A 21,930-nucleotide genomic window follows, 5' to 3' on the forward strand; every position below is an offset into this window, starting at 1 on the left:
TTGTTAACCATTCTCCTGAAGCAGATGAAACTGTAGCTCTAACATATATGAAAAAAAAAGTGTGAAAAATATGCATAGAAAAAAATAATAATTGCTGAAATGAATAAAAGAGACATATTAGCGAAGCCATTCATTGTATATGTGCAGTGCAGTTTAATATTTGTCCTGGCTACCTGGGAAAATTTAGTGGTTAATAGGTGGTGATAGCTGGTCTCTCTCTCAAAAATAACATCAGGACATTCAAACCAAGACGACCAATCATATGCTTCCTAGATATTACATGGTTTTGTTTCATCCAATCAGAACAGAGAACACACAAATTATCTACCAAATTCATTCAACTTAGATATCAGACTATGCTGGTTCGCCCAATCAAATAAAACTCACCATTCTTCACCACATTATATTAAAGTATTCCCTGGTGATCATTCCAACCAATAAAAACAAAGATCATTATTTTTCACCAATCACATGCTATTTAAGTACTCTTTGGTGCTCATCCCGACCAATCAAAACAAAGATACTGCACAACTCACCAGTTAAAAATTAAAAGTTAATAAGAATAACAAAAATAACAGACTACAATTTCTCTCGGTGCTCAACTCAGCCACTCAGAGTACAATACAATCATTCCAGCACTCAGAGTACAATACAATCATTCCAGCACTCAGAGTGGGGCACAGTTACCCTAGCTGGATCACCTGAAGATTAGCCCCCCTCTCTACCTGTTATTTTACCTGATGATTAAATATCCTGGGGTGGGTTAGGTTAAGGTAGGTTATTTATGTTAATTTGTTAGGTTAGGTTATTTAAAGGTAGGTTATTTTATGTTAATTAGTTATAGTAAAGTAGGTTAGGTTAGGTTAAGGTATATTATTTTATGTTAATTTGTTAGGATAAAATAGGTTAGGTTAGGTTAGATTAAGTTAGTTTAGGTTAAGGTAGGTTATTTATTGTTAATTTGTCAGGTTAAAACAGGTTAGCTAGGTTAGGTTAGGTTAGGTTATGTAATCATCAAGTAAAATAATCGTGTGGTTAATAATTTTCATAGGACCAAGCTAACGAACACCACACTGCATGAGACATTAACGACCCAAACTACTGAACTACCTCCTACGGTCTCCGGCTGCTCCTCCTGTCGTTTAGTGCGGACAAGTACCGTGTTCTCCACCTCCACCACGCCCTCTGCCTCTACCGGGTGCAGGCTGTTTCCTCCTCCTGTGTCCTGGAGAGGGGGAAATGGAGTTAGTGTCAAGGCATAGATAGATAGATAGTTAGACAGACAAACAGATAGATAGATAGACAAACAGACAGATAGAGAGATAGATAGACAGATAGATAGATAGACAGATAGATAGATAGATAGATAGATAGACAGACAAATATTCAATATAATGGTCATTCAGTTTCATATTTTAATTTCGTATCTACTGATCTAAGGAATTTTTGTTGCCTTTGCATCTTTGTGAATCTCCCACATACATACATACATACATACATTCATACATACATACATACATACATACATACATACATACATACATACATACATACACTCTATAGAGCTTTATTGTCATAGGTAATATATTAAGTCAATGATAACAAACGTACATTGTGTGGTGTACAGGGGTTGTCTCAGTATGAATGGCTCCCGACAGGTATAAATCACTCGCCTCGTTACACCTGTAATTAAGGGAAATTTGTGTGTCCAGGGTTGTGTTTGTGTGTTTGTACGTGATATCCTCATAGTAGACAATGTTGGGTTATGTCCGTGTGTTTGTACGTGATATCTCTCCTCTTAGTAAATAATGTTGCGTTATGTCCGTGTTTGTGTGTTAGGTTAAGCTAGGTTAGGTTAAGTTAGCGTGGTATGTTTGGATAAATTACCGTGATATGATAAGTTAATGTGATTTAATATGGTTAAGTTAACCATAAATTAACGTGATATATAAGGTTAAGTTAACATCAGAGGTTAAACTGGGTTACTTAAAGTTAGCGAGGTATGTTAAGATAAATTACCGTGATATGATAAGTTAAGTTACCGTGATATAATATGGTTAAGTTACCGTGATATGTTAGGTTAAATTGGGTTAAGTTAAGTTTGCGTGGTTATTTCAGATAATACCAACAATCCTATCAACTCAACTCTTGGTTTTATTTATGAAGGATGCAGAGGGTGAAAGTCGGGTTGGTTTAGACACAGTGGCGGGTCAGATTGTGCCATATATCACAGTTATGGGGTAGAGAAGCTTTTGATGTTGGGGGCTGGAATATGGAACGAGTGATGTTGTAATACTGGGATAAAGTCTCTCTCTCTCTCTCTGAAAAAGGTGATGAATTTAGGAAACAAACAGTGACAATAAAATGTCAAAAGAGAGAGAGAGAGAGAGAGAGAGATTCCCCACATACCTCCACGACAGGTTTACAGGCAGTAATTGTACCCCTTGCAGTAGTAATGAGGCTGACCTGCTTACACACACTTCCAAGGTAATTTACCTGTTGCCGAAACATGTACACGACACGTCCCAGAATATAATACTGTCATTACTACCTACTCTTGAGAAGGTGACTAATAAACATACTTCAGATACTTACCAACGTACATACTCTCATTATAAAAATTTGAAAACCTTAAATAGTATAATAATAATAATAATAATAATAATAATAATAATAATAATAATAATAATAATAATAATAATGATAATGATAATGATAATGATAATAATAATAATAATAATAATAATAATAATAATGATAATAATTATAATAATAATAATAATAATAATAATAATAATAATAATAATGATAATGATAATAAGAGCGTCAAGTTTCACCACGACTGAGATCCTGTATGATATGGGTAGTATTTTTTTCCATGTGAATATATTTTATCCGGTAGCCCCTCCTGTGACAATCATTCGTTTTGTCAATAATAATCCACATGCTGATGGTTGGATACTCGAACGCTCTCGGATATTTATGACTTATTCCGTTTGTATAATAATAATAATAATAATAAGTGTGATAATGATAATAGTAACTCATAGATAACTTTTAAATGATTGATCTAATTAGGTGTCTGCCTTGTACACCACACTGCGACAGCGAGAGAGAGATGAAAAGAAAGGGAGAGAGAGAGAGAGAGAGAGAGAGAGATAGAGAGATAGAGAGAGAGAGAGAGAGAGAGAGAGAGAGAGAGAGAGATCATCCCTAGTTAAGTAAAAAATGCCAAATACAGAACTTTATCACGGCCAAAAGGCATTAATTACATCAGGTGTCGGGAGTTGTGTGACCTTGTGATGGCCTCCCGAGCTTCCTGTACCGAGCTTCCTGTACTAGTGTGATGTCGAAAAAAGTTAAATATATTAGTTACAGTGTTGTCTACCTTAGTTACAGTGCTGTCTACCTTAGTTACAGTGTTGTCTACCTTAGTTACAGTGCTGTCTACCTTAGTTACAGTGTTGTCTACCTTAGTTACAGTGCTGTCTACCTTAGTTACAGTGTTGTCTACCTTAGTTACAGTGTTGTCTACCTTAGTTATTAAAAGTACTGTCTACCTTAGTTACAGTGTTGTCTACCTTTTTAGTTACAGGTTACCTCACCTTAGTTACAGTGTTGTCTAATTTTAGTTACAGTGTTGTCTACCTTAGTTAGCAGTGTTGTCTAATTAGTTACAGTGCTGTTCACCTTAGTTACAGTGTTGTCTACCTTAGTTACAGTGTTGTCTACCTTAGTTACAGTGTTGTCTACCTTAGTTACAGTGCTGTCTACCTTAGTTACAGTGCTGTCTACCTTAGTTACAGTGCTGTCTACCTTAGTTACAGTGTTGTCTACCTTAGTTACAGTGCTGTCTACCTTAGTTACAGTGTTGTCTACCTTAGTTACAGTGTTGTCTACCTTAGTTACAGTGTTGTCTACCTTAGTTACAGTGCTGTCTACCTTAGTTACAGTGCTGTCTACCTTAGTTACAGTGCTGTCTACCTTAGTTACAGTGTTGTCTACCTTAGTTACAGTGCTGTCTACCTTAGTTACAGTGTTGTCTACCTTAGTTACAGTGTTGTCTACCTTAGTTACAGTGTTGTCTACCTTAGTTACAGTGCTGTCTACCTTAGTTACAGTGCTGTCTACCTTAGTTACAGTGCTGTCTACCTTAGTTACAGTGTTGTCTACCTTAGTTACAGTGCTGTCTACCTTAGTTACAGTGTTGTCTACCTTAGTTACAGTGTTGTCTACCTTAGTTACAGTGTTGTCTACCTTAGTTACAGTGCTGTCTACCTTAGTTACAGTGCTGTCTACCTTAGTTACAGTGCTGTCTACCTTAGTTACAGTGTTGTCTACCTTAGTTACAGTGCTGTCTACCTTAGTTACAGTGTTGTCTACCTTAGTTACAGTGCTGTCTACCTTAGTTACAGTGTTGTCTACCTTAGTTACAGTCTTCTACCTTAGTTACAGTGTTGTTTACCTTAGTTACAGTGCTGTCTACCTTAGTTATGTTGTCTACTAGTTACAGTGCTGTCTACCTTAGTTACAGTGTTGTCTACCTTAGTTACAGTGTTGTCTACCTTAGTTACAGTGTTGTCCACCTTAGTGTTGTCTACCTTAGTTACAGTGTTGTCTACCTTAGTTACAGTCATCTACCTTAGTTACAGTGTTGTCTACCTTAGTTACAGTTGTCTACCTTAGTTACAGTGCTGTCTACCTTAGTTACAGTGTTGTCTACCTTAGTTACAGTGTTGTCTACCTTAGTTACAGTGTTGTCTACCTTATTTACAGTCATCTACCTTAGTTACAGTGTTGTCTACCTTAGTTACAGTGCTGTCTAACTTATTTACAGTCATCTACCTTAGCTACAGTGTTGTCTACCTTAGTTACAGTGTTGTCTACCTTAGTTACAGTGTTGTCTACCTTAGTTACAGTGTTGTCTACCTTAGTTACAGTGCTGTCTACCTTAGTTACAGTGTTGTCTACCTTAGTTACAGTGTTGTCTACCTTAGTTACAGTGTTGTCTACCTTAGTTACAGTGCTGTCTACCTTAGTTACAGTGTTGTCTACCTTATTTACAGTCATCTACCTTAGTTACAGTGTTGTCTACCTTAGTTACAGTGCTGTCTACCTTAGTTACAGTGTTGTCTACCTTAGTTACAGTGTTGTCTACCTTAGTTACAGTCATCTACCTTAGTTACAGTGTTGTCTACCTTAGTTACAGTGCTGTCTACCTTAGTTACAGTGCTGTCTACCTTAGTTACAGTGTTGTCTACCTTAGTTACAGTGCTGTCTACCTTAGTTACAGTGTTGTCTACCTTAGTTACAGTCATCTACCTTTGCTACAGTCTCATCTACCTTACTTACACTCCCATCTACCTTAGTTACAGTCTAGTTACAGTCTCACAGTCTAGTTACAGTCTCATATACCTTGTACTACCAAGAACGAGTCTCTTAAATTCACCTAAGTCTTTTGTCTCCTTTTTTACAACTTGGCCATAAAGTTAATAATCGTCTCCCAACATTTCTTACTAGTAAACATTAGAGGACAGACTGATGTGAATGTTTATAACCTCCTTTACATATTAGAGCCGCCAGAAGGATATTACCCTCACTTAACTCTAGAGATTGTGGTCGTGTATTAATTAAAGTCGGGTCCTCTGTTATACGCGTAGAGTGATTTCATCGTAAGGTTGAACTCCCTAATGGTAACCTAACCTAACCTTAATTGCACCAGGTATCCTCAGGTGAGTTTCAGGTGTCTTTAAGAATCCATTCTACCTATAATTTTTTGTTTCAGTGTTGGTTTTAAATTTGCCATCATAACCCAGGTGTCTTGAATATCTCTTAGCGGGGGTATCTCTCTCTCTATCTCTCTCATGAGCCGGGCGTCTCTCTCTATTCTCTCATGAGCCGGGCTTCTCTCTCTCTCTATCTCTCACATGAGCCGGGCGTCTCTCTCTATCGCTCACATGGGCCGGGCGTCTCTCTCTTCTCTCCATGAGCCGGCGTCTCTCTCTATCTCTCCTGAGCCCGGGCGTCTGTCTCTATCTCTCTCTGACGGGCGTCTCTCTATCTCTCATGGAGGCGTCTCTCTATCTCTCTCTCATGACCCGGGCGTCTCTCTGTATCTCTCTCTTGAGCCGGGCGTCTCTCTCTCATGGGCCAGGCGTCTCTTCTCTCTATCTCTCGAGGGGCGTCTCTCTCCATGCCGGGCGTCTCTCTCTTCTCTCTCCTCTATGACCAGGCCTCTCTCTCTATCTCTCTCATGAGCCGGGCGTCTCTCTTATCTCTCTCATGAGCCGGGCGTCTGTCTCTCTCTATCTCTCTCATGAGCCGGGCTTCTCTCTCTCTCTCTATCTCTCTCATGAGCCGGGCTTCTCTCTCTCTCATCTCTCTCATGACGGGCGTCTCTGTATCTCTCTCATGAGCCGGGCGTCTCTCTCATGAGCCGGCTGTGTGTCTCATCTCCAGCCAGTCCTGTGTATTAATGTCGACTGAATGATGGATGCGGGACACAGGCAGACTGGGAATTATGCCGCTTGTGTAATGAGAAAGATGACGACCAGCCCACACGCACATGCACAATCAGTGGCATTATTTCTGGCACTACCGCTCACCCCTACCACCACTGCCATCATTACTACCACCACTATCACTACTACTACCACCATTACCACCACCACTGCCATCATTACTACCACTATCACTACTACTACCACCCACCACCACTGCCATCATTACTACCACCACTATCACTACTACTACCACCATTACCACCACCACTGCCATCATTACTACCACCACTATCTACTACTACCATTACCACCACCACCTCATACTACGATCCAAAAATGGCCTCCATCCTCCCCTAATAGCCATACCTTTGCCACCATTTTATTACCTTAAAATTAAATATCCTAACCACTATTATTACCACCACTGCCATTACTACTACTACTACTAGTCTCTAACTACTACTACTAATACCATTGCTACTACTGCTGCTACCATTACTACAACTACGATTACTATTTCACCCTTTACCATTACTACCACCACCTGAACAATACTGTCATTCCACCATTTCCATCCTCTAAGAACCACCACCAACACCCTCCACCCCTCACCCCTCACTACCTCCACCCCTCACCCCCCTCACTCTCACCCCCTCACCCCCTCTACTCACCCCCCTCCCCCCTCACTAACTCACTGTCATATTTTAGGTGGTAGTCCTTGAGCACCTCACGCCATACTAATTACCCTCAACACCTGGTCGATACCTGCACCAGGGAGGACCAATATTCCGTGGGGCTGGTGGAATGTTCCAGTCTCCAGAAGGTGAGAGGGCAGGGATATTCAGGGGTGAGGTGGGAGGAATGTTCTGGGGTGGTGGAGAATGTTCCAGGGGAGAGGCGGACAGGGGAATGTTCCAGGGGGGTGGACAGGAATGTTCAGGGGTGAGGAGGTGGGCAGAATGTTCAGGGGACAGAGGTGGGCAGGGATGTTCCAGGGGAGAGGAGGTGGGTGGGAATGTTCAGAAGGAGAGTGGACGGGAATGTTCAGGGGAGAGAGGTGGTGTGGGAATGTTCCAGGGGTGAGGAGGTGGGCAGAATGTTCGGGAAGGGAGGTGGGCGGGAGCCAGGGAGGAGGTGGGTGGGAATGTTCGGGGTGAGGAGGTGGGCAGAATGTTCAGGGAAGGAGGTGGGCAGGAATGTTCCAGGAGGAGGTGGGCAGGGAATGTTCAGGGGAGAGGAGGTGGACGGGAATGTTCCGACGAATAAGCCGCGAGGTGGACACGCTCGGGCATTCCAAACAGGTGTTGGTGAGATACATTCCAACTGGGGGCTCACAGACTCACAACAACGCAGACATTCCAGTTAACCTTCAGTACGATGACTTAACCCTTCGTACGATGACCCGTGAGTGCGATGACAGCCCTTCAGTACAATGACAGCCCTTTGACTACGATGACTTAACCCCTTGAGTACGATGCGATGACCCTTGAGTGCGATGACCCTTGAGTGCGATGACTTAACCCCTTGAGTACGATGACCGCTAGGTGCGATGACAACCCCAGGTACGATAACAACCCCAGTACGATGACCTAAGCTGAGTACGATGACTTAACCCCATGAGTACGATGACCTAACTCCTTGACTCCGATGACTTAACCCCTGGTACGATGACTTAACCCTTGAGTACGATGACCTAACCCCGAGCTCCGATGACAACCCTGGTACGATGACAACTCCTTGAGTACGATGACAACCCTGATACGATGACTTAACATGGTACGATGACAACCCTTTAGGTACGATGACAACATGAATACGATGACAACGCCAGGTTCGATGACTTAACCACCAGCTACGATGACAACCCCAGGTACGATGACTTAACCCTTTGGTACGATGACTTAACCCCAGGTTCGATGACTTAACTCCTGAGTACGATGACTTAACCTTTGAGTACGATGACAACCCTGACTACGATGACAACCCCTTGGTACGATGACTTAACCCCTTGAGTACGATAACTTAACCCCTTGAGTACGATGACCTAAGCCCTTGACTACGATGACTTAACCCCATGAGTACGATGACCTAACTCCTTGACTACGACGACTTAACCCCATGAGTTCGATGACTTAACCCCTTGAGTACGATGACGTAACCCCTTGAGTACGACGACTTAACCCCTTGAGTACGATGTCTTAACCACTTGAATACAATGACTTAACCTCTTGAATACGGTGACATAACCCCTTGAGTATGATGACTTAATCTCTTGACTACCGTCATCATCATCATCACCATCATCATCATCATCTTCATCATTAACTCACTACTGGATGAAGACCTTCCCAAAATACCACCACGATCTTCAATCACGATATAAACCATTGAACCACATAAACGTTTAGGTTTACCACAAGGTTAATGACCCTTAACGACGTTATGAGTGATTTATGAGTTAACACGACAGGTTATGAGTGATTTATGAGTTAACACGACTGGTTATGAGTGATTTATGAGTTAACACGACTGGTTATGAGTGATTTATGAGTTAACACGACAGGTTATGAGTAATTTATGAGTTAACACGACTGGTTATGAGTGATTTATGAGTTAACACGACAGGTTATGAGTAATTTATGAGTTAACACGACAGCTTAACAGACTAGACTTCCTCACTCACAGATTATAAGCTCTAACACTCTCAAGTGACCTCTTTGGAAACTGAGTCAAGGCCGCTTTGTCCTGTCGTGTGTGTCTGTGTGAAAGAGTTTGTGTATGTACCTTTTTATGTGAGTATGTACATATGAGGTTGAACAAAAAGGAAAGCATGTTTAAAACTTCGAAATTAGGGCGAAATTAAGAGAAATGTAATTGCATAAGACAGTTCTCACGGTAAGTATTCTGATAAGGTTCCTTGCGTCTTGTTACTGTGAGTGTACTAACAGTGCTACCGTACATCTAACGTATATAAACACTGGTATCTGTAGTCCAACTATCATATGATAATCGGTACTTCAGGGGACGTAAAGGTAAGCCTTCCTAATTTATTTCACCTTAAGATTAACAACCATTAAGTTAACCTAACCTAATCTAGTTTAACCTAACCTAACCTAACCTAACCTAACCTAACCTAACCTAATCTAACATAAAGGCAATCCCAGCTTATGTCAACTTTAAGATTAACAACCATTAAGCTAACCTAACCTCCTAACATAACCTAATCTAACATAAATCCCAATCTAACCTAACCTAACCCCCCATAGGACATTAGGGTGTTTAATCCTAAGGTGAAATAAGCTGGGGTACCTAGAGGATTTATTTACATCTCAGGTGTTAAAGAAAACGGAGGATTTATGGAAGTGATAAGATGATAAGAATAACTCGTAAAAATAACATAAGAGATTGGATTATGTTTCTTGAGTATATTATCTCTCGAGTGAATACAGCAGAGATGTGAATAAGTGAGAACTAGAAAACAAAGGATAAATGAGAACTAGAGAACAAAGGATAAATGAGAACTAGAGAACGAAGAGATAAAAATAGAGAACTTTTGTGTTTATAAATGATGGTCCGGTTTTTATTTTTATTATTATTGATTTATTTATTATATAGGGTGAAATGAGGTAGTCTCTCTCTCTCTCTCTCTCTCTCTCTCTCTCTCTCTCTCTCTCTCTCTCTCTCTCTCTCTCTCTCTCTCTCTCTCTCTACAGGAGACAGTATGGACCCACACCACCACAGTACAGTCACCCCTCATCAGACAGTCGGACATTGACCCTATCAAACAGTCGATATCCACCACTCACACGCACACTGGACATTCCTCCCTCACTTACCTCCTTTACTTACCTTTCTACGCCCTTCCTTCCTCCCTTACTCTCCTCCTCCCTCTTGTACACCCATCCTCTTCCACTTCCTCTTCTCTGTCTCTCCCATTATAACCACTTCCTCTTCCTTCCTCTGTACACCCCTTCCTTTCCCTCTGTTTCCCTTCCCCTTTTACCTTTCTCCCCTCTTTTACCCCCCTCTTATTCCCTTTATCACCCTTTCCTCCACCCTGACACCCTTCGCATTCCCCCTTTTTTCCCCTCTCCCACCGTCACGCCAGGATAAAATAACAAGGTAATACAGGTGATATTATCGGGTCACGGTTTATGAGTTTGACCCTTCAGATACGGTATGGGTTCACCCTGTCCTCCCCCCTAACTACCACCACTACCAACAACACCACTACTACCAACAACACCACCACTACCAACAGCACCGCTACTACCAACACCCTCTCGCCAACACCATCACCACCACCACCGCCACCACTACCACCACCACTACTACCAACACCCTCTCGCCAACACCACCACCACCACCAGCTAAATTCCTGTTGATGTTTAATGGTTAATGATTAGCGGGGAAAAGGGAAGTAACTTTTATTTTTTATGGTAGATGTGTGTGTGTGTGTGTGTGTGTGTGTGTGTGTGAACCAGGCGCTGAGGGTCCGTCCGCTCTGCTGAACTTACAGATGGTGGGTGTGTTGTAGATGGTAAATTGAACTGTCATTTATTGTAATTTTTGTTTATTATTATTATTATTATTATTATTATTTTTATTATTATTATTGTTGTTGTTGTTGTTGTTGTTGTTGTTGTTGTTGTTGTTGTTGGTGGTGGTGGTGGTGGTGGCGTGTATCTCTCACCAATATGTCATGGGTTCGAGTCTTGTTTGTATAATAATAATAAAGTAATAATCCCTTTCCACTATTTGCACTTCTCCCTGTGACATTCACTATACGTTCCCGCCCACAAGATTAATCCCCACTAGCTGCATCCTCCCTAAAACACACACACACACACACACACACACACACACACACACACACACACACACACACACACGTGATGATATCGAGTGACGGTGAAATTAGGGAAATGAAACAAGATAAAAGTATAAAAATAACAATAAAATGATTAAATGAGCAATAAAAAGATAAGTTGATAATTTAGTAGTTAATTTAAACGGGAGTGAGAGTAATTATCAGGGAAAATGAGTTCTCTGAGTCACATAGTCAGGTAGTAACTCTTTAATCTCTCAGTAAGGTAATGTCAGGTTGATCGGTATTCATAGAGCTAACTGACGCAGGTAGGGTTTACAGCGTCACGGGAGATAAGTGATATGTGAAGGTAATGTCGATAAAAACGGAGAATGTTGGAGTAATTATTAGCTGACAGGAAAGCTTTTGGTAACTAGGACGAGTCGGTAAGTTGGGTAACAGACGTAGAAAACATGAGGATGGGTTTTGTGGCCAACTTCCGTCCACACACACACACACACACACACACACACACACACACACACACACACATTTCTTAAACACATATAAGCAAACAGTTCAGGGTTACTATTAGTTCCCCTGACATTATTCTCTCTCTCAACTAACTATAAATAGACGAGGATTGCTATTATTTTTCACCCCTCCAGCAGTGAACTTGGGAGACGTGTGGAGTACAGTTCTATATCATGTTAGGTCTTAATATTGATGGACAAGTATAATGACTAACTCTTTTACACACGTTTTAATGTAGTGTCTTAGTAGAGAAAGAGAGTGAGACAACGACAGAGATATATACAGACAGACACAGACAGACGAGAGACACAGACAGACAGGGAAACAGAGAGACAGCGATACAGACAGACAGACATACAGACACACGGAGAGAGTCACTTTGTTTTTGTATACGTGAGGGGAAGAAATTTTACGACTGTGTGTGTGTGTGTGTGTGTGTGTGTGTGTGTGTGTGATGCTGACTGACACTTGGCCGACGAGGGTAATGTTTGTGGAAGGTTCATATAACACGATTGAATAGAAGGGAAAAAGAGTGAATAAAGTAGGTAGAAAGGAGATAGAAGGAAGGAAGAAAGATAGAAAATGAAAAAAAATGAGATAGAAGGAAGGAAGAAAGATAGAAAATGAAAACAAAATAAGCAGAAGTAAAGTTGTGGGCTGAAAGAAAAAAAATGAGAAATAGAGAAAAAAGAAAGAAAATTGGAATATAGGAAATCAAATAAAAGAGGGAAAAATAATAGGAAAATAGATCAAAGAACGATAGAGACATAGACAGAAAGAGTAGGAAGAAAACAGAATAATGGAACCGATAACACAGAATGAAAACGAGAGGACTGTAATGTTTTTTCTTCCCCGTTTGTGTTTTGTTATGTCCTTTGTTACAACCCGTGAGCGTTATGTACTCTCTTAGGCACACACACACACTCACACACACACACACACACACACACAGTACATACATACATACTCTCTCTCTCTCTCTCTCTCTCTCTACTGCTTATTACAGAGGTCCTAACACAGATGACGTTCTATACAATGTTCAATAATTTAATAATATTCCTAAGATTAAATGTACAGTCGTATTAAACAGGTAATACTTGAAGGGAGCTGCATCATTACTTAGACACCTCAGCCATGTCAATATTGTCTCTGTATTAATCTAAGTAAACTTTTTTTTTAATTCAATTTCCACCTGCCTCTACCTGTATACACCTGCCCTAATTAACCTGCCACATATGTTCCTCTTATTTATTTTTTCTCTCCCTCCTATCTCCCCCTCTCATCCTCCCTTGCTTATTCTCCCCTCCCTCTTCTCTTCCAGGAACTTTTTGTTAAATTGTACGGCCTTTAATAGCTGTTTGTCCTTTGTTTTTAGGGGTGAGAGGTTGTTTAGCGTGGTATAAGTTGATTACATACATACATACATACATACATACATACATACATACATACATACGTACATACATACATACATACATACGTACGTACATACATACATACATACATACATACATACATACATACATACATACGCACATACATACATACATACATACATACATACATACATACATGCATACATACATACATACATACATAATCGTCACACACACACACACACACTAAACGCCGTTACAGGAGGTTGTAAGGATAATTGTTGTGTAATTACCATCTCCAGTTATAATTATTCCAGCTTATAAGGTTATCTCTTAATAATAATAATAATAATAATAATAATAATAATAAAGTTTAATGGGAAAAAATAGAATATGCACAAAAAATAATTACTTACAAAAAAAATCACAATTCCAACCTTGATTTCAGTTTTCTCGGCATTGAATCAAGGTTATATTATAATAAAGTGTAATAATATCGTCCTGGGGTTTAATATAATGTTTTTGGTATATCAACTGTTCCCTAAAAGCTAAAGGAATGGCGTTTTCGTGTGTCTTAAAGGCGGGTGAGTGTGGAGGGGAAGGTGTATCAAGAGGCCTGGTTTGTTTACCTATGTTCACGTGTGTTGATTTTACTGACAGAAGACCAATATATCTGTCTATCTGTTTATTCTGTCTATTTAATCTCTCTCTCTCTCTCTCTCTCTGAATACACGTCATATGAAAATAAAATACCAAAACTGAGGGCAGGGCAGGTAGGGGGGTAGGGCAGGGCAGGGCAGGGCAGGGGGGCAGGGCAGGGCAGGCAGGGCAGGGCAGGGCAGGGCAGTGGGGTAGGGCAGGGAGGGCAGGGCAGGGCAGGGCAGGGCAGGGGAGCAATAAGCCGTGATAATGATAACTGTACACAAGGGCCCCGTCACTAACCACCGGAATGTGTTGATACAATTCACACAGTCGACCCCCTCCTCCCCCTCCCTCTCCTCCCCCACTTCACCTCCCCTCTCACTTCACCTGACCTTACCTGTCATATCATTTCACCTCACATGTTCCCTCACTTCACCCCACCTGTCCCCACTTCACCACCTGTTCCCTCACTTCACCCACCTGTCCTATCACTTCACCTCACTTCACCTCCACCTGTCCCCTCACTTCACCCCACCTGTCCCACCTCTTCCCTCACTTCACCTCACCTGTCCCTCACTTCACCTCACCTGTCCCTCACTTCCCTCACTCCTAACCTTCCCACCTTCACCCCCTGTCCCTCACTTCACCTAACCTACCATCACTTCACCTCACCTGTCCTGTCACTGCACCTCACCTGTTCCCTCACTTCACCACCTGTCCTCTCCTTCACCTCACCCCCCGTCCCTCACTTCACCCTCACCTGTCCCTCACTTCACCACCTGTCCCTCAACCTTCCTATCACTTCACCCACCTGTCCCTCACTTCACTTCAACCACCCGATCACTTCACCTCACCTGTCCTGTCACTGCACCTCACCTGTCCTGTCACTGCACCTCACCTGTTCCTCACTTCCCTCACCTTCTCTCTCACTTCCCATCACCACTTCACTTCCCTCACCTTCTCTCACTTGCTTCACTTCTTCTTCTCTCACCTCGCCTCTCTCTTTCCTCCCCTTCTCTCCTGTTCCCCCCCCCCTCCTTTTCCTCCTCCCTCCCCTACAATTATTCATTATGGTAATTATAGTGAGGGATGATTTTTGTATACGTGTATGTGTGCTGTGTCTTGTGGAGTGCGCCTTTGTTCTGTCTGTCTGTCTGTCTGTCTGTCTGTCTGTTTGTTTGTTTGTTTATTTGTTTGTTGCTGGATTTTAATGCGTCTCTCTCTCTCTCTCTCTCTCTCTCTCACATACACACACACCCAAACAAAAATAAAATACACAATCATGACCCCAAACTTGACCTCTTATGACCTCTAGTGTGAGAGCCGAACACTGGTCGTGGTCACACTGTAAACATGAGTCACTGTCTAGTAGTCCCTGGCCTGTACTGAGCTTCATAAATATTACCACGATCAATGTTTTATTGGACGTGGGGGGAGGGGGAGTGGGAGGGGGTAGGGGGAGTGGGAGGGGGGGAGTTGATGGAATAGGAAGGGTAAGGGACTGTAGAGGGAAGGGGGAGAGGATTATGAGGGAAAGAAGGCAGAGTGATGTAGGGAGAAGGGTGGAGGCGGGGTGAGGGTGGAGGAGGAAGGGAAGGGTGAGGGGGAGGAAGGGAAGGGGGAGGAAAGGAGGGGTGAGGGGGAGGCAGGGAGGGGTGAGGGGGAGGCAGGGAGGGGTGAGGGAACAACGCCAGCCAGGTGATAAGGGCTGGTCGTTGTTCCGGTGACATGTGAGTCATTCATCAACGTGTGTGTGTGTGTGTGTGTGTGTTGTTAATAATATCAGTAGCCAGCTCAGGTGATCTTGGTCCCAGTAACCCACACACAAGCCTGGTGTTGGCCCTGACCCGAAAGTTTTCAATCAACTTTAAAATTACAAAGGTCTTGTCTTATTAACTCTCACGACACCCGCCACCATGCACCACTATGACACACATACTATTGTTTATACACTTGATAAATGGTAGACTGGAGCCTTTGTAACAAGAGGTAAAACATATATGATCAAAATGTCCCACTGATCGACCCTAATTTTTTCAGTGTATTACCAAAACCACGTAATCTTTTTTGGTTTATTGTAATTAAGAAGTGTTTGTTGGTGTCGTGTGGTCGTTAGTCTGGATATATTCCTTGTCAGCACGATAACTGCCTGTCCTTGGTCTGCTACAGTACCGTGGCTGGGTGATCATAAATCTCAACCTTCATCTATCAGTTTCAACGCCTAGGACGAGTCAGTCAATTTACGAAGAACCAGACAGTGTTTTGATAAATGTTTCGTCACACAACCAGAGTGAACCACCGCTGAAGTGTTATGACAGAGGAGGCGGTGTGTTGGCCGGACCTTCTGGAGGAGGGCCAGGAGGTACAGGATAGTACTTACCTGCTGCAGTAGTGTGTGGGGCCCCGCCAGGCAGCTCACCACCAGGGCTGCCGTCACCAGCGTTAACAAGCTCCTCATCCTGAAACACAAACTCTTCATTATTAAAAGGTCATGACTGAAGCAGTTAACTTAGCCAGAATAACACAGATACAAAGCGAACAGCACCTCACGTATGGTACAGGATGGCAGTACTACCTGCCACGTACTGTTCCTCCTCCGTTAGTGTTATACTGTTGTCCGTGGTTACTATTGTCTGTGATAACACAGGGAGACATTATTACCTACCACGTACAGTATACCTCAGTTAGCGTTAGATCTGTTATACTCTTGTATAATACACACACACACACACACCTGAAACCTACATATAAGCAGAAGCTCCTCATATCTGCACACACGTAAACTAGTCATGTGTATATAGACGATTTCCACACCTACACACACATGTGCACACAAGATTCTCCACATAACCAATAAATTACCTGTATCAGTACTTATTTATAGTATATGAATATGGCGACCTGTGGTGTAATGGTTAGCATGCTCGCCTCACAAGCGAGTGGACCCGGCTTTGATTCCCGGGCAGGGTGAAGCTATGGGCAAGTTTCTTTCCGCCATTTGCCTCTGTCTACCGAGCAGCAATTGGGAACCTGGATGTTAATCAATTTGCGGATCGTGTTCCGGGGTAATGGTTAGCCAGTGCAGTTGACGAATTGTCTCGGTTTTCTCGGACTATTCCTTGACACTGGGTCACGCAGCCCTTTAACTCAGGGTGTGGTTGTTGTGTTGGCGACAGCTTCTACACCTTAAACAAGTTCACGCCGAGGTGGCCCTTAGGCCGGCCATCCTCGTTAAACGAGGGGCAACCATTATTATGTATATATTATAGTATATTAATGTATTATTCCTGGTAGTGTGTGTGTGTGTCTACACTTGTACATTAATATTGTCTCACTCACTTTGACTTTTGTGTGCTCTGCTTGTGATTTGAAATTGATCTTGTTCAGTAAAATGAAAGGTTGAAGTTTAAAACCATAAGCGCCATAACTAGGGGAGGTACAGTACAATGTGACCTATACAAGACAACCCAAGGCATCTGTCTCGTGGGCCTGGCGTCACCACCACACACAGGCTCAGTTAATATAGTCACTGTGGTCGGGATATGTTATTAATACTATCTCACACCGGATATTAATAAACAACTAATCACATTTTGGGTCCTGTTGATAATTTGAAATCCGGTGACAGTGGCGTGTTAATACTGTGTCGGTGGTGATATGGTGTGAAGGTCCTATAGCTATCAAAAAAGCTGTCACACCCCATGATGATAGAGAGAGGCGGGTCAAGGGCCTGCGGTAAGCCAATGCAGCGTGATAATTTTGGTTCTTTGTGAGGGAGGGGCGGGGCGCTGGACTATGGCCGTTGAGCGGGGGTGACTTCCGATGGGCGGGGACAATAAATCCACTGAGTGACACATAGACACCAGCCACTCAGTCACTCACTCTCCTGTAGCGATGGTTGATTGTAATTACTCTCCTCAGTGTATTTAAAATTACATAATTTAACGTATAAAACATTATTTAGAATATTCACCCGTACCAAGATCCACTTAAGAGAAAGAGGAAAAGTATAAGTGTAGAAAAGTAGAATTTATTAGAATATAAAAAAAATAAATACTAATCAATTCACGAACAAATAACTCCCTTGGATAAAACACCCAAAATACATAAATGTGACCTGAACTAACTGCACATGCAACAACGTCATTAAATGTAGTAAAAAAAAAATGACCTTCGTAGAATTTAAATCGAAATTCAGTCATTTTGTTCCATGGTATCAGTAATGAGTCGTTTAGGGTGTTGAAATTGGATTGAAATTGGTCACGTGATTTCCAGATAGCCGATTGACATACAAACATACATAGGACTGACATACACTCATTGACATACAAACATACATAAGACTGACATACACTAATTGGCATACAAACATACATAAGACTGACATACACTCATTGGCATACAAACATATAAGACTGACATACACTCATTGACATACAAACATACATAAGACTGACATACACTCATTGGCATACCGATAAAAGGTAAATATTTCCTTTGATAAAACCTTAATAATAAATAAACCAGGAAAAAACACATAATTAGTTGAATGTGATTTTATTTTCTAAAGAGGAATTTGTTTGATATATTGAGAATACCTGAAGATTAGACACCCTATTTACTACACCTGGTGAATAAACGCCTCTAATGCTGCCTGGGGTTTATGTCTGGTTTATGTCTGGTTTGGTTTGGTTAGATTTGGTTAGGTTTAGGTTTGGTTTGGTTAGGTTAGGTACACAATATCAACTATATTTATCCTTAAAAAGAAATTATCTAGAGCTTTAAATACCCGCTGAGAAAATAAATAAACAATACATAAGGAAAAAAATATTGTCCTCAGTTCACCTTGGTAGGGGTGAGGGATGAAGGGTGAGGAGGCTTTGTCACCTCCGAAACACATCGACCCTGGCCTTGATATGTTAAAAACCGTGGTATTTAGGGCAGCTCTATACGTTATCGTGTTGTGGGGCGGGGCTAATTGCTTACCTCAAGAGACAGACAGACAGAGAAACAGACAGAAGGGGTGAGAGACAGAGAGGGAGACAGACAGACAGAGAGAGAGACTTTATATTAATTATTAGTTGTATATTTCCTATTACGTCATAACACATTATTGGTATAAAATCTTTAATATATTTCCTGGTATAAACTGGTATTATTGGTCCTGGTATAAACTGGTATTATTGGTCCTGGTATAATAAACTGGTATTATTGGTCCTGGTATAAACTGGTATTATTGGTCCTGGTATAAACTGGTATTATTGGTCCTGGTATAAACTGTGTGTGGTCCTGGTATAATAAACTGGTATTATTGGTCCTGGTATTATTGGTCCTGGTATAATAAACTGGTATTATTGGTCCTGGTATAAACTGGTATTATTGGTCCTGGTATAAACTAATATTATTGGTCCTGGTATAAACTGGTATTATTGGTCCTGGTATAATAAACTGGTATTATTGGTCCTGGTATAAACTGGTATTATTGGTCCTGGTATAAACTATTATTATTGGTCCTGGTATAAACTGGTATTATTGGTATAGCTAGTTTAAAATATAGCCTCAGTATATCTTGGTAAATATTATTGTTTATACATATTCTACTATATGATACAGTACCGATATATACCTCACTAAATAATATAGTCTATATCATATCACCTTAAAATCACAAACGATAATCAATGAATCATATATAACATGATAATGAGTTTATATTCTTTTTGTATATTTATTATCGTCCCTCCCCCCTCTCCCATCTTCGCTCGTTGAATGGAACAACAGATAAAAAAAATCAAGAAAACAGGAAATAAATTGTAGGAAATATATAGACAATATTAAGAAAAGTGAGACACAAACAACGTGATTATTAAACAACATAGATTCTACCTATTTCTATATCAACAGATTTTAATGTGTATATTGTTTACCTGCATTGTTTATATACATGTTGCATCAGTATAAACCAGCATGATGATTTATTAGTCTCTCTCTCTCTCTCTCTCTCTCTCTCTCTCTCTCTCTCTCTCTCTCTCTCTCTCTCTCTCTCTCTCTCTCTCTCTCTCTCTCTCCTCCACCTGTTCTTGTTATTCCCAACATTCGTTCCTCTTAAGGTGATGTTATCTTTTCCGGGCCGGGGTACAGAAGGGCGTTGTAGTGTGTCTGTCTTGGTGGTGTTGAGTCCATTGTTTGTTCCTTTCTTTGTCTGTCCTTTTTTTTCTCTTCTTGTCCTTTTATTATGATCCTCCCCTCTCTGTCTGTCTGTCTACCTATCTATCTATGTCTGTCTGTCTGTCTCTCTGTCTGTCTGTCTGTCTGTCTATCTATCTATCTATCTATCTATCTATCCGCAAATCTATCTCTTTATGTATTTACCTGTCTATCTATCTACCTGTCACTGCTATCGGCTCTCTTATCCATGGCAGACACCCGTGTGGCCCGTGACAGCAGGGTAACCATCCAGGAATCGAACCTTGCATGAGACAATCGCATAATATAGAGACGAGTGCAGAAACCTGTATTGAGTTCGCGGATAGTGGGAGGGCGGGGGAGGACGAAGGTAAGAGGGGTGGGGTGTTGGGGGCAGGAGGAAGGTTGGGGGAAGGTGGGGTGGGGTGGGGTGGTAGGATGAGGGGGGGGGATAGGGGTGGGATATTAACAAAAACAAAGAGTTGACAAGTCGTGTTTTTCCCTCGCATATTAAACTCTTCATCTGTATTACGTCCTCTGAATTTCTTAAATACATAACAAATAGAAGTTTTTTTTGTAATTATTATTATACTGTTAAAATCGTGAGAATATTTAGCTCATAATATATAAACAAGTTCAAGGTGTTTTAACAGGCCGTGGAAAATCGTTAAAGCGTTCACGTGATCATGTTTAATATAACCCGCGTTTTTTTTTTCTTTTTCTTGAGGATCGTAAACATTAAGCTGCTTCACGCTGGTGTATACTCCACTATCAGACACAATATATTCCCTGCTTGCTTGTAATAAATCCTCCCCCTCGGGCACGTAAATTTAGTCATAATTACTGTGTCATTGTTTGTAATTCTTGTTTTAGTATTCTTGTGTCACTGTAATTCTCATCTTGGTAATTACTTTGTTAGTGTGTGTAATTCTTGTATTTGTCATTACTGTGTCATTGTAATTATTATTGTCTTGGTAATTACTTTATGGACTGTGTGTAAGTCTTCGTGATCCATCTTAGTTTTTTGGCCAATATCCAGTGTTTTTGTTTGAGATGCGTGAGTCAGTGTGATTGTTGTTGCAGGGTTGTCAGGTAGGATTTATTCCACTGTGTAGTGTATTTAAAATCAGCTGAAGAATAGCTCCCAGCTTAAGATTAACCACCCTAATACTAACTTAATTTAGATTAACATAACCTGACAAAACTTATCACAACCTAACCTAACCTCACCTAATCTAACCTAATCTCACCTAATCTAACCTAACCTAACCCCCTCTGGTAACTGATTTGCAATATCTCAAGACTGTAACACACCTCAACAACATCACAGACTACAACACCACAACATCACAGACTACAACACAACACCACAACATCACAGACTACAACACCACAACATCACAGACTACAACACAACACCACAACATCACAGACTACAACACAACACCTCAACATCACAGACTACAACACAACACCACAACATCACAGACTACAACACCACAACATCACAGACTACAACACAACACCACAACATCACAGACTACAACACAACACCTCAACATCACAGACTACAACACCACAACATCACAGACTACAACACAACTCCACAACATCACAGACTACAACACAACTCCACAACATCACAGACTACAACACAACACCTCAACATCACAGACTACAACACAACACCTCAACATCACAGACTACAACACAACACCACAACATCACAGACTACAACACCTCAACATCACAGACTACAACACCACAACATCACAGACTACAACACAACACCTCAACATCACAGACTACAACACAAAACCACAACATCACAGACTACAACACCATATGCCACCCCCACACACAAAAACAAAAACTATAAAAA

The 21,930-nt window shown here is 41.3% G+C and overlaps 1 protein-coding gene across 5 annotated transcripts in view; it reads right to left on the reverse strand.

Moving 5' to 3' along the window:
- Window positions 1-21,930, reverse strand: part of LOC121867463 (MAM and LDL-receptor class A domain-containing protein 1-like) — a 53,427-nt gene that overhangs the window by 27,337 nt on the left and 4,160 nt on the right. For all 5 annotated transcript variants that reach the window (XM_042367378.1, XM_042367377.1, XM_042367375.1 and 2 more), the window contains exons 2-3: window positions 16,243-16,321; window positions 1,111-1,225 (exon numbers count right to left, since the gene is read on the reverse strand). In XM_042367378.1, the coding sequence (XP_042223312.1) occupies window positions 1,111-1,225; window positions 16,243-16,320 (193 nt within the window). In that variant the 5' untranslated portion in view covers window position 16,321. The remainder of the gene's footprint in view (window positions 1-1,110; window positions 1,226-16,242; window positions 16,322-21,930) is intronic.

Source organism: Homarus americanus, unplaced genomic scaffold (genome assembly GCF_018991925.1).
Source record: "Homarus americanus isolate GMGI-L3 unplaced genomic scaffold, GMGI_Hamer_2.0 scaffold23598, whole genome shotgun sequence".
NCBI lineage: Eukaryota > Metazoa > Arthropoda > Malacostraca > Decapoda > Nephropidae > Homarus > Homarus americanus.